This window comes from Colobus angolensis, unplaced genomic scaffold (assembly GCF_000951035.1).
Source record: "Colobus angolensis palliatus isolate OR3802 unplaced genomic scaffold, Cang.pa_1.0 Scaffold5, whole genome shotgun sequence".
Classification (NCBI taxonomy): Eukaryota; Metazoa; Chordata; class Mammalia; order Primates; family Cercopithecidae; genus Colobus; species Colobus angolensis.
In genome coordinates this window covers 19,427,843-19,441,216 of record NW_012118487.1, presented here as the reverse complement: position 1 = coordinate 19,441,216, position 13,374 = coordinate 19,427,843, and the positions used below count along the sequence as shown (strand labels likewise).

The following is a 13,374-nucleotide window of genomic DNA, read 5'->3' as shown; positions in this document are numbered from 1 at the left end:
CCCGGGTTCCCGCCATTCTCCTGCCTCAGCCTCCCGAGTAGCTGGGACTACAGGCGCCCGCCACCTCGCCCGGCTAGTTTTTGTATTTTTTAGTAGAGACGGGGTTTCACCGTGTTCATCAGGATGGTCTCGAAATGAAGGAATTATTTTTCCTGTTTAAACTCTTGAGATACGTTTAAAATCTCCAAAGTTTCTCAGGCTGCTCAAAGAGGTTGTAGCTCTGATAGCTATAAGCCACTTAGGGCCATCCTAAGCCTTTCACTCTTTGTAGAAAGCTTCCCAAAGGGTCAGGCTCGGCTCAGACCAAGGAAAACCACAAATGTGTCCTCACTAACAAGGAACTCTAAATATTCTCCTTCCAAAACTAAATTTATGTGAAAAACCACATACACTTGATAAAGAAGTAAGGACTAGAGATAAGGAAAATGGAGCTAGACAAAAACTATATGACTAATGGAGCACAGAGAAAGGAGTGCTCACAAAGAGTTCATATTTGCTTGGGTCTCTGTTGAGCATTGGGCAGATGAACACAGGAAATCAACAGGAGATGTCAGGGTCTGGGAAAGGCACCGAGTATGAGAAAGACTTAAGTGCTTTGAAGTGGATATAAACCAGAGACCTACTGAAGTTATTTATCTGACTCAGTGTGACTGCTCAGCATTGGTAGAACTTGAGTACAGTGAGGCACGGAGATTTATGAAGTCATGAGGAAGTGCCTTCCAGGCTGTGATCTGAATGAAATTCAATTACAAATGGATTTGAGATGAATCTTAATACAAAATCCAGTGTGACAGTGTCCTGAGGAATGGGTCTACAGAGCTTTGGACAGCTGAGTTGTAGAGAACCTGGGAGGCTCAATGGTATCTTCAGAGTGCTCCTTCATGAGAATCATCAACTTACACAAAGGAAGAGCTATATGTTTGCTAAACTACCATTAAATAATTGAGAAAATCAAATTCAGCATGAAACATACCTGATAGCCTGAATGCTGAATGCAAAATCTTTCAAACACTTTAAAAGCTGCCCCATACGCATCCTAAAGAGAACAACATTTCTTAATTAAAAAGTATAAAAACATAAACATAAAAGAATTAACTCAAACTTTAATAGTGGTCTGTCCATGGAAGTTAATTTATCTGCCAAATACATTCCCAGTTAAGATTTCATTCTATTGTATTAATCATAATGAAATTGAGAGGCATAGGTAAAAACCACAAAAAAATTGTTAAACAGATAAATTTGACCATCATCAAAGGGGGAGGGTGAAACATAAAAGTAAAGCTTAGAAGGGTCAATGAGGACTAGAGATTAGGGTGAAAATAAAACAAGTTGATAGACTAATGTTATTTCTACTAGACTAATGTTATTTCTACTTACTTCTTCTACTTTCTTAGTTCTATTTCTACTTTCTTAGTTCTTCACAACTAAGAACTAGACCTAAGAAAAATAGATGTAGCTCAAGATTTGTCAAGGATGGCAGAACATTGAGCAAGATGGAAAACGAGAGTTGCCTGGTGCTTATCTCCCCCATAGAAAGGAACCAAAACAACAAATAAACAATTCTATTTCAACTGGAGTGACTCAGTATGCTGGAGAGCACCAGGGGAGCACCAAAATCCCTGTGGAGCACAGGAGCCCAAGATAGCACCATAGAGGCTGTGGAGTGAGGCACCCCGTCTCTGCCACACTGTCTCTCCTACCAGGAATGACTGGGAGTCAGGGTGGCTTCTTCTTAACAGGAAAATGGTATGCTAAAGACTTCCAGGGGTTTCCACAGCCATCACAGATGCCAGAAGTTTTTGCTACAAGACAGTCTCCCAGACCTCACATGCCCAGAATCTATTTTGGAGAGTTACTACAAGTTTAAGTAGCTACGTTGCACCCAAGTAAGACCCCACATTGTGTATCCCCTCCTTCATGACCTAAGCAGCTATGGCATGATGACATTTTGAAGGCCAGCAGCCACTCTCTTTCTCCATCCCTGAAGCCGCAATATCATTTCAAATTCAAAGCTATGTGCCAGCCCACAACCCACTGGGGAAAAGGCAGACATGCACAGCAAGAAAGCCACTGAACAGGTGGCCAGGTCACTACATCAGTGCATACTCATGCTGCATACCCAGAAAAACCACCATGCCTGCACCAACCCATGCCAAGCCTGGCACCAGGGCAGAGGTGCCCCCCCACTCCTGGAAAGACTGCTGCATGCCAGCCAGCCCAGCATGTATGTACATGTGCCTGGCCTGACAGCCAGTTCAGCAGAGGCCTCATCTTCCCAGGGACACTGCCACACAGCCAGCAGGCCCACTAGACATGCACTTGGCCTAATATCCAGTTCAGCAGCAGCCTGACCTCCCCATAGACACTACCACACAGCTAGCCAGCCCACACATGCCTGCACTCAAACCAACAGCAGTCCAACAGTAGTCCTACCTCCCCTGCAGAGACACTACTGCCAGCTGTCTGGCTCACTGTACCCACAGATACCCAGCTCAAGAGCCAGCCTGGTGATAGCCTCACTTCTCTGAAGAATTCACCATACAGCCTGCTGGCACACTGAACCAAAACATTTGCCTGCCCCAAATAACCAGCTCAGTGCCCCCTCCCCCAGCAAAACTACACCACCAACATCTGTAGCCTATCCTCCTGTAGATATCATACGAAAGAACCAAAGAAATCTTGGAGCTAAAGAATTCAATGCATTAGATTTAAAAAAGAATGTGAGCTTTAGCAACAGAATAAATCAAGCTAAAGAAATAATTTCTAAACTTGAAGACTGGTCTTTTGAAATAACCAATCAAGGAGGGAAAAAGAATGAAAAGGAATTAAGAAACCCTATAGGATTTATGGGATACCATTAAATGAACAAATATTCACCTTATAGGGGCACCAGAGGGAGAAGTAGAGAAATATTTTGTTATTATTAACAAAATAATAGCTGAAAACTTCCCATGTCTTGGGAGATACATGCATCTAAGAAGCTCAAATGTCCCCAGTTAGTTTCAACCCACAAAGATACACTCTGAGGCACATTATAACCAAACTGTCAAAAGTCAAAGACAAAGAATTCTAAATGCTGCAGAGAAAAGCATCAAGTCACATATAAGGGAATCCTCATGAGACTATCAGCAGATTTTCCAGCAGAAACCTCACAGGCCAGGAAAGAATGAAATGATATATTCAAAGTACTGAAAGAAAAAGAAAAGTCAGTCAAGAATACTATATCCAGGAAAGCTATCCTTCAGAAATGAAGGAGACATAAAGATCTTCCCAGACAAGCAAAAGCTGAGGAAATTTATCACTACTAGTCTAGGCTTACAAAAAATTAAGGGAATGCTACAACTAAAAATGAAAGAATGATCATTACTATCACAAAAATATTCGAAAGATTAAAACTAATCAATAGAAGTAAATTCATAATCAAATTCAGAATGACCCTATGTTGTCTGGGTGCTACGGAAATCCTTCAATTCTCTAGTCCGAAAGCTTTAACTCAAAATGGTCAAAACACAATAACAGCTACAATTAATGACTAAGGAATACACAATAGATAAAGACGTAAATTAAGTCAACAAAAACAGAAATTACTGGGGGGAAGCAAGAAAATCTAAAATATTTTTATGTGACCAAAGTTAAGTTGCTATCAGCATAAAATAGTTTATTATAACTACAAGACTCTTTATGTTAGCACATGATAAACACAAAGAAAGAATTTAGAGCAGGCATGCAAATAAGATACAAGAAAGAAATAAAACTTAGCACCACAGAAAACCACCAAACCACACACATAAGCAACAGCAGGAGAATAAAGGAACAAAGAATCTACAAAACAACCAGAAAACAATGAACAAAATGGCAGATGTAAGTTCTTACCTACTTATAATTACCTTGAAAATAAATAGATTAAAGTTTCCAGTTAAAAGATACAGAGTGAATGGATTTTATTTTAAAGGTAACATAGTAAAACCCTGTCTGTACAAAAAAGAAAAATAAAAAATTAGCCAGGTTTGGTGGTGCACACCTGTAGTCCTAGCTACTCAGGAGGCTGAGCTGGGAGGACTGAATGAACCCAGGAGTTTGAGACTACAGTGAGCTATGGTTGTGCCACTGTACTCCAGCCCCAGTGACAGAGAGAGACCCCATCTCTTAAAAAACTAACTCAACTATATGATTGTATGCTGACTACTAGAGAATCACCTCACCATTAAAGACAAGCATAGACTGAAAGTGAAGGAAGGGACAAAGATATCCCATGCAAATAGAAATCAAAACTGATCAGGAGTAGCAATACTTATATCAGATAAAATAAACTATAAGACAAAAACTATAAAAAGGACAAATAAAGTCATTATATAATGATAAAAGAATCAATTCAACAAGAGGTTATAGTATTGTAATTCTATATACCAACACATCCACATACATAAAGCAAATATTATTAGATCTAAAAGGAGAGATAAAATGCAGTATAATAATATTAGGGACTTCAACATCCCACTTTCAACAATGAATGGGTCATCCAGGCAAAAAAAATTAACAAGGAATCATCAGAATTAAACTGCACCATAGACCAAATTGACCTAATAGCCTTTTTTAAGAGACAGGGTCTTGCTATGATGCCCAAGCTAGTCTTGAATTCCTGACCTCAAGTGATCATCCCACCTCAACCTCCCAAAGTGCTGGGATTACAGGTGTTGGCCACTGTGCCTGGCTGATTTTTTTTTAACAGAATATTCTATCCAACAGCTTCAGAATACACATTTTTCTCAACTGTACATGGAATATTCTCTTGGATAAATCATATGTTTGATCACAAAACAAGTCTGAACAAATTTAAGAAAATAGAGATCATATCAAGTAACTTTTCTGAGCAAAATGGTATAAAACTAGAAATCAGCAACAAGAAAAACTCTGGAAAATTTACAAATACATGGAAATTAAACAATTACTCCTAAAAAAACCAACAGGTCAATAAACAAAGTAAAAAGGAAATTTAAAAATTTCCTAAGACAAATGAGAATGGAAACACATTATAATGAAACTTATGGAACATAGAAAAAGCCGTTTTAAAATGGAATTTATAGCAATAAAGGCCTAAATCAAAAAAAAAGAAAGATTTTTACTAAACAATCAAACGATGCACCTCAAGAAACTTAATATACAATAACAAACTAAACCCAAAACTGGTAGAAGGACAGAATAAAGCTTAATGCAGAAGTAAACAAAATAGAGGCTAAAAACGCAATTTGAAAGGTCAACAAAATGAAGATGATTTTGAAAAGATAAAGAAAATTGGTAAACCATTAGCGAGACTAAGAAAAAAAGAGGGAAGACTAAAATAAATAAAATTACATATTAAAAAGGAGACATTACAACAGTTCCACAGAAGTACAAAAAATAATAAGGTACTATTATGAACAACTATATACCAAAAATTTTGATAACATGGAAGAAATGGCTAAGTTCCTGGACATATACAACCTCCCAAAATTAAATAAAGAAGAAATAGAAAATCTAAACACAGCAGTAATGAGAGAGGAAATTGAACTAGTAATCATAAGTTTTTCATCAGAAAAAAAAAAATAAAAGCCCAGGACTTCATGGCTTCACTGCTGAATTCTACCAAACATTTAAAGAAGACTAATACCAATCCTGTTCAAACTATTAAGGGAATTTAAGAGGAGGGACTACTTCCAATTTTTTTTAATGAGACCAATATTATTCTGACTCTCAAACTAGACAAGGATACAACAACAACAAAAATTATAGGCCAGTCTCTCTGATAAACACAAATCCAAAAATTCTCAACAAGATACTAGCAAACCAAATTCAAAAGCACATTAAAAATGTTATTCAATAAGATCAAAGGGGATTTATCCTGGCAATGCAAGGATAGTGCAAGATATGCAAATCAATAAATGAGATAAATCACATTAACAGAAAAACAAAAACCATATGATCATTCAATAGATACAGAAAAAGCATTTGACAAAATTCAAAACATCCCTTCATAATAAAAACTCTTAACAAATTAGGTATAGAAGATATGTACCTCAACACAATAAAAGTCATATATGACCAATCCATAGCTAACATCATATGATCAGGAACAAGACAAGGATGCCAACTTTCACCATTTTTATTCAACATAGTACCGGTAGTCCTAGCCAGGGCAACCAGACAAGAGAATAAATAAATAAAAGACATCCAAATTGGAAAGGAAAAACTCAGATTGTCCCTGTTTTCAGACAAGATCTTATATATAGGAAACCCTAAAGACTTAGTGAAAAACTGTTAGAATTGATCAATAAAAAATACAAATTTGCAGGATACAAAATTAATATACAAAAATCAGTAGTGTTTCTATGCAATAATAGCAAACTGAAAATAAAAATTTTTAAAACAAATTCATTTACAATAGCTACAAAAATTAGATAAATAAAAAAGAAGGTAAAAGATCTCTACACTGAAAACTATAAAACATTGATGAAAGAAATTAAAGAGGACACTAAGAAATGAAAAGATATTCCATGTTCATGGAATGAGAAAATTAGTATTGTTAAAATGGCCACACTACCCAAAATGATCTATAAATTTAATACAATCTCCATTAAAATACCAATGATATTCTTTACAAAAATAGGAAAAAAATCCTAAAATTTGTAGGAAATCACAAAAAGTCCCAAATATGCAAAGCAATCCTCAGCAAAACAAATGCTGCTAGAGGCATCACACTACCTGACTTCAACACACTATATACTACAAGCTATCATAACCAATAGTATGATTCCATCATAAAAACCACATACTTTGACCAATGAAACAATAGAAAACCCAGAAATAAATCTACACGTTTACAACCAACTGATTTTTTATAAATTAACTTTTCCCTCATGTGTGCCAAGAACACACATGAGGGAGAAGGGAATATGTGTTTAATATGTTATGCCATTATATGTTAATATATTATATGCTATTATATATGTGTTTAATAGGTTATGCTAATATGTTATATGTTAATATGTTAATAACATATTAAATATAATAGCATAATTATATATATTATTTTAATATTTTATTAATTTTATAATTTTATTTATAAATTTATAAATTTGCTTATTTTAATAATATATGTAATATAATAGCATAATGCTAATATGTCAATATATGATGCTGGGAAAATTAGATATACACAGGCACAAGAAGGAGACAAGACTCCTACCTCTCACCATATACAAAAATCTATTCAAAATGGTTAAAGACTTAAATGTAAAACCTGAAACTATAAAACAATTAATATGGTTTGGCTGTCTCTCCACACAAATCTCATCTTGAATCATAACCCCCACAATTACCACATGTCGTGGGAGGAACCCAGTGGGAGGTTACTGACTTAAGAGAGCGGGTCTTTCCTGCGCTGTTCTTGTGATAGTGAATGAGTCTCATGAGACCCGACGGTTTTAAAAATGGGAATGTCCCTGCACAAGCTCTCTTTACTCATCCGCCACCTTCCGTGCCTTTCACCTTCCGCCATGATTGTCAGGTCTCCCCAGCCATGTGGAACTCTTAAGTCCAATAAAACTTTTTCTTTTGTAAATTGTCCAGTCTTGGGTATGCCTTTATCAGCAATGTGAAAATGAACTAACACAGTAAATTGGTACCAGTAGAGTGGAGCACTACTGAAAAGATACCTGAAAATGTGGAAGTGACTTTGGAACTGGGTAACAGGCAAAGATTGAAACAGTTTGGAAAGCTCAGAAGATGATAGGAAAATGTGGGAAAGTTTGGAACTTCCTACAGACTTGTTGAATGGCTTTGTCCAAAATGCTGATAGCAATATGGACAATAAAGTCCAGTCTAAGGTGGTCTCAGATGGAAATGAGGAACTTGTTGGGAAATGGAGCAAAGGTAACTCTTGTATGTTTTAGCAAAGAGATTGGCAGCATTTTGCCCCTGCCCTAGAGATTTGTGGAACTTGGAACTTGAGAGAGATGATTTAGGGTGTCTGGAGAAAGAAATTTCTAAGCAGCAAAGCATTCAAGAGGTGACTTGGGCATTGTTAAAGACATCCAGTTTTATAAGGGAAGCACAGCATAAGAGTTTGGAAAATTTGCAGCTTGGCAATTCAATAGAAAAGAAAATCCCATTTTCTGAGGAGAAATTTAAGCCAGCTGCAGAAATTTGCATAAGTAACAAGAAACCTAATGTTAATCCCCAAGACAATGGGGTAAATGTCTCCAGGACATGGCAGAGGTCTTCACGGCAGACCCTCCCATCACAGGCCTGGAAACCTAGGAGGAAACAGTGGTTTCACGGGCCAGGCCCAGGGTCCCTGTGCTGTGTGCAGTGTAGGGACTTTGTTCCGTGTCCCAGCTGCTCCAGCCATGGCTGAAAGAGGCTAATGTAGAGCTCGAGCCATGGCCTCAAAGGGTGCAAGCCCCAAACCTTGGTAGCTTCCACGTGGTGTTGACCCTGCAGGTACACATAAGTCAAGAATTGAGATTTGGGAACCGCCCCCCTATATTTCAGAAGATGTATGGAAATGCCTGGATGCCCGGGCAGAAGTTAGTTGCAGGGGCCGGGCCCCCATGGAGAACCCGTGCTCAGGCAGTGCAGAAGAAAAATGTGGGGTCAGAGCCCCCACAAAGAGTCCTAAGTGGGGCACTGGCTAGTGGAGCTGTGAGAAGAGGGCCACTATCCTCTGTACCCCAGAATGGTAGATCCACTGAAAGCTTGCACTGTGCACCTGGAAAAGCCACAGACACTCAATGCCAGCCTGTGAAAGCAGCCAGGAGGGAGGCTGTACCCTGCAAAACCAAAGGGGTAGAGCTGCCCAAGACTATGGGAACCCACCTCTTGCATCAGCATGGCCCGGATGCAAGACGTGGAGTCAAAGGAGATCATTTTGGAGCTTTAAGACTTGACTGCCCTGCTGGATTTCAAATTGCATGGGGCCTGTAGCCCTTTTGTTTTGGCCAATTTCTCTCTTTGGAATGGCTGTATTTACCCAATCCTCATACCTCCACTGTATCTAGGAAGTAACTAACGTGCTTTTGATTTTACAGGCTCATAGGTGAAATGGACTTGTCTTGTATCAGATAAGACATTGGACTGTGGACTTTTGAGTTAATGCTGAAATGAGTTAAGACTCTGGGGGACTGCTGGGAAGGCATGACTGGTTTTGAAATGTGAGGGCATGAGATTTGGGAGGGGTCAGGGGCAGAATGATATAGTTTGGCTGTGTCCCCACCCAAATCTAATCTTGAATTGTAAGTCCCACAATTCCCATGTGTCATGGGAGGAATCTGGTGGGAGGTGACTGAATTATGGGGGCAGGTCTTTCCTGAACTATTCTCCTAATAGTGAATGAGTCTCACAAGATCTGATGGGTTTAAAAATGGGAGGTTCCCTGCACAAGCTCTCTTCTCTTGTCTGCCACCATGTAAGACATGCCTTTCACCTTCCATCATGATTGTGAGGTCGTGGAACTCACACGCAGGTCAAATAAACCCCTTTCTTTTAAAATTGCCCAGTCTTGGGTATGTCTTTAACGGCAGTGTGAAAACAAACTAATATAGCCATTAAAAAAAAAAAAGAAAGAAAGAAAAGAAAAGAAAAAAAACAGCAGAAAAACTTCATGATACTGGACTGGGCAAGGATTTTTTAAATAAGATCTCAAAAACACAAGCAATAAAAGCAAAAGCAGACAAAAGAGATTACATCAAACCAAAAAGTTTTCCACAGTAAAGAAAACAATTAACAGAGTGAAGAGATAACCTATAAGATGGCAGAAAAATATATGCACACTATACATCAGACAAAAGATTCATATCCAGAATACATAAGAAACTTAACAGCAAAAAAAAATCAACTTAAAAATGGGCAAAAACTTTAATAGACATTTCTCAACAGAAAGTATACAAAAGGCCAATAGGTATATGAATAAATGTTCACTATCACTAACCACCACAGAATGCCAATCCAAACCACAATCAAATACCACCTCACTCTAGTTAGAATGGCTACTAATAATAAAAAGACAAAAGAAAGCAAGTGTTGGTGTGAATGTGAAGGAAAGGGAACCCTTATATGCTGTGGGTAGGATTATAAATGAGGAAATCCATTATGGAAAACAGTGTATAAATTATTCAAAACATTGCAACTAGAATTATGATATGATCAAGCAATCCCACTACTAGTTATATATCCAAAGAAATTAAATCAGTATGTCAAACAGATACCTGTACTCCCATCTTTATTGCCACACTATTTACAATAGCTATGATATGGAATCAACTTAAGTGTCCAACAATGGATGAATAAAGAAAATGTGGTACATATACACAATTAGATACTATTCAGCCATAAAAAGGAATGAAATCCTGTCATTTGTGGCAACATGAATCAATCTGGAGGACATTATGTTAAGTGAAATAAGCCAGAGACAGAAAGAAAAATATTGCATGATATTCCCCACATGTGAAATTTAAAAAGAAGAAAAATTACTATAATAGAAGTAGAGGGTAGAATAATGGTTACAAAGATTGGGGAGGGGAAGAGAGAGAAGGTGGGCAGAGGTTGGTGAACATGTACAAAATCACAGTAAGTAGATAGGAGGAACATGTTCTAGTGTTTTATTGCACAGTAAGGTACATACAGTTAACAGTATTGTATTGTAGATTACAAAGTAGCAAGAAGAGAGTCTTTTGAATGTTCTCACCATAAAAAAAAAAAATGATAAGTGTATAAGGTGATGGGTACACTGGCTAACCTGATTTGATCATTATACAACATATATGTTTCAAAATATCAAATCGTACTCTATAAATATGTACAGTTACAATATGTCAATTTAAAAACTTAAAAAAGAACAGCATTTAAATATTTAAAACTTATTTTGATCAGAATTATTTAAAAATTTATGTAAAATATAAAGAGAATTCCTGAATCATTGTTTAAAAGCATAACTTTCCCCATTTCTACCTACTTGTTTCCAGGGCTAAATTATTCACTTTCCATGTGAATTCTAAGTATTCATCCTTCTTTACTGCTTTGTAAATATTTTCCATGTCAAAGAACTAGAACAAGTGTCACTTTCTAACAGACACCTGCTAAGTTAACTATCTCATAATGTAAGTTTCAGATCTTTTCCCTCCATGTTGCATTTGTGGGAAAAAAATAAATATTAATTTATTTCATAAAAATAAATATTTATTTCATTTAAAATATTATTTCATAAAAATAATATTTGATATACTTCTGGAAATCATCCAACATTCTTTCTTAATAGATAATTAGTGTAATGGTAAATTATACTAATAATATAATTAGTGAATTATACAATGAATAATTAGTGTAATGGTATATTATACTAATAATTTAGTTATATTACTAAATTATACTAATAATTTAGTTATATTACTAAATTATACTAATAAATTATACTAATTATACTAATAAATTATACTAAATTATACTAATTATACTAATAAACATATAAATTATACATTTAGTATAATTAAAATATCTTTTTGGGCTTTGTAATGTATCCAAATTTTCTGTCTTCAGAATTACATTCACCAGAACCAGTTCAAGTACCAAGATTTTGGTAGTAGCCCCAAAATCCAAAATAATACTGGAGTTTCTAATCACCAGAAATTAGTCTTCTACAAAGTGATCTAGTATTTTTTTAATGATTAGTCTGTATTTTAAACTCTTAAAAAGATTATGTATTAAAATTCCTATTTAAAAATATAAAAATTTATGTTTATACAATTATATAATGTAAATTATATGCTGTTACATATATAATATGAATATACAATAAAACATAGATATATATGTATGTATATATTTTATAGAAACACACCCATAAACCTACCCATTAGTTTGGTCTAATCTTGTCAAGCAGTTGTGTTGATAGAAATTGAGCACATATGCATTTAGTGGCATTCTCCTTCCTCGGTTATCTAACTTCCTTGGCCACAGCAGAGGAGCCTGAGCGCCGCTAACACCGATTGTGCGCAGAATGACCTGAAGAAAGACATTTTCTATTAATTCATTATTGATATGTAATGAGTAACTGTTTGCAGTTTCAGATTTCTTTTGTATGAATCTGTTTCTTAAAGTATGTTCTGAATAAGTCGAAGTGACGGAGGCAGGCAGAGGGGGACTCCCATAGGGGTTGAGGGAAATAGGGCCCATAAGAGGGAAAGGGGCATGTTACAGACACTGGCCAGTGCCACACTAAGCATGCCTCGGGAATGGGCAGCCCCACTGAGGCAAATGGGAGCTCTCACAGCATACTGAAGGCAATTTCAACTGTCCAACTACAATACTGTTAGCAACATTCACTAAGGAAAAATAAATAGAAGCTGATTTTAAGGTGGAATTTTCATCATGATCTTAGTTGGTGCACAGAATGACCTTGAAAGGAGTGTCATGTAGCTAGTGTCTCCCTGTGCTCACAAGGAGAATAAAAAGAAACAACACAAACCTTTGGGCTCTGGAGAGAAGAAAAAAGTGGCGGAGGAGGAGGTAGAAGAGGAGAAAATGAAGAGAAGCAAAACAAACAAATAAAAACTAAGTCTCCATGGTTCTGGGCAAATTAGACAAATTAATCTGTACAGAATCAGAAAGAATCTGCAAATTCTGCCAGTGCATGGGTAAAATTAAACTGTGGAGCAAGTTGGAATGAAAGTACAAGTTCAGGCGAGGCATGGTGGCTCATGCCTATAATCCTAGCACTCTGGGAAGCTGAGGTGGGTGGATTGCTTGGGCCCAGGAGTTCGAGATCAGACTGGGCAATATGCTGAAACCCATCTCCACTAAAAACATAAAAAACTAGCTGGGCATGATGGCACGTGCCTGTAGTTCCAGGTATGTGGAAGACTGAGGTGGGAGGATCACCTGAGCCCAGGAAGTTGAGGCTGCAGTGAGCCGAGATAGTGCCAATGCACTCCAGCCTGGGCAACAGAGTGAGACCCTGTCACAAATAAAAAGGGGGGAAAGGGAGGGGAGGGGAGAGGAGGGAAGAGGAGGGGAGGGGAGGGGAGGGAAGGCAAGGGAAGATATATAAGTTCAATGAGAAAATACATAATGTAGAATCTGTAACTTTGAAGAAGTTGTTTGATTATCTGTGTTCTTTTCTATTTGTTTACTCTGGGTATCAAATAGCTTTGATATCTATATTCTTTTGGATGAACTTTTAAATAATTTAACAGTTCTTTTAAAATGCCAATATTTATAATGAACCTGAAATTACATTAGCAGCTATTTAAATTTTGGTTAACAAAATTTTTAGATGTCAATTCAAACTATGCAAGAAGATTCATGATTTTTAAAAATCCTTTAAATGTTAAATATGCAAAAATA

The 13,374-nt window shown here is 36.7% G+C and overlaps 1 protein-coding gene across 1 annotated transcript in view; it reads right to left on the bottom strand.

Moving 5' to 3' along the window:
• DDX60L (DEAD (Asp-Glu-Ala-Asp) box polypeptide 60-like) overlaps positions 1-13,374 on the bottom strand; it is a 118,716-nt gene that overhangs the window by 2,976 nt on the left and 102,366 nt on the right. The window contains exons 36-37 of the mRNA XM_011959644.1: positions 11,882-12,033; positions 974-1,036 (exon numbers count right to left, since the gene is read on the bottom strand). Of these exons, the coding sequence (XP_011815034.1) occupies positions 974-1,036; positions 11,882-12,033 (215 nt within the window). The remainder of the gene's footprint in view (positions 1-973; positions 1,037-11,881; positions 12,034-13,374) is intronic.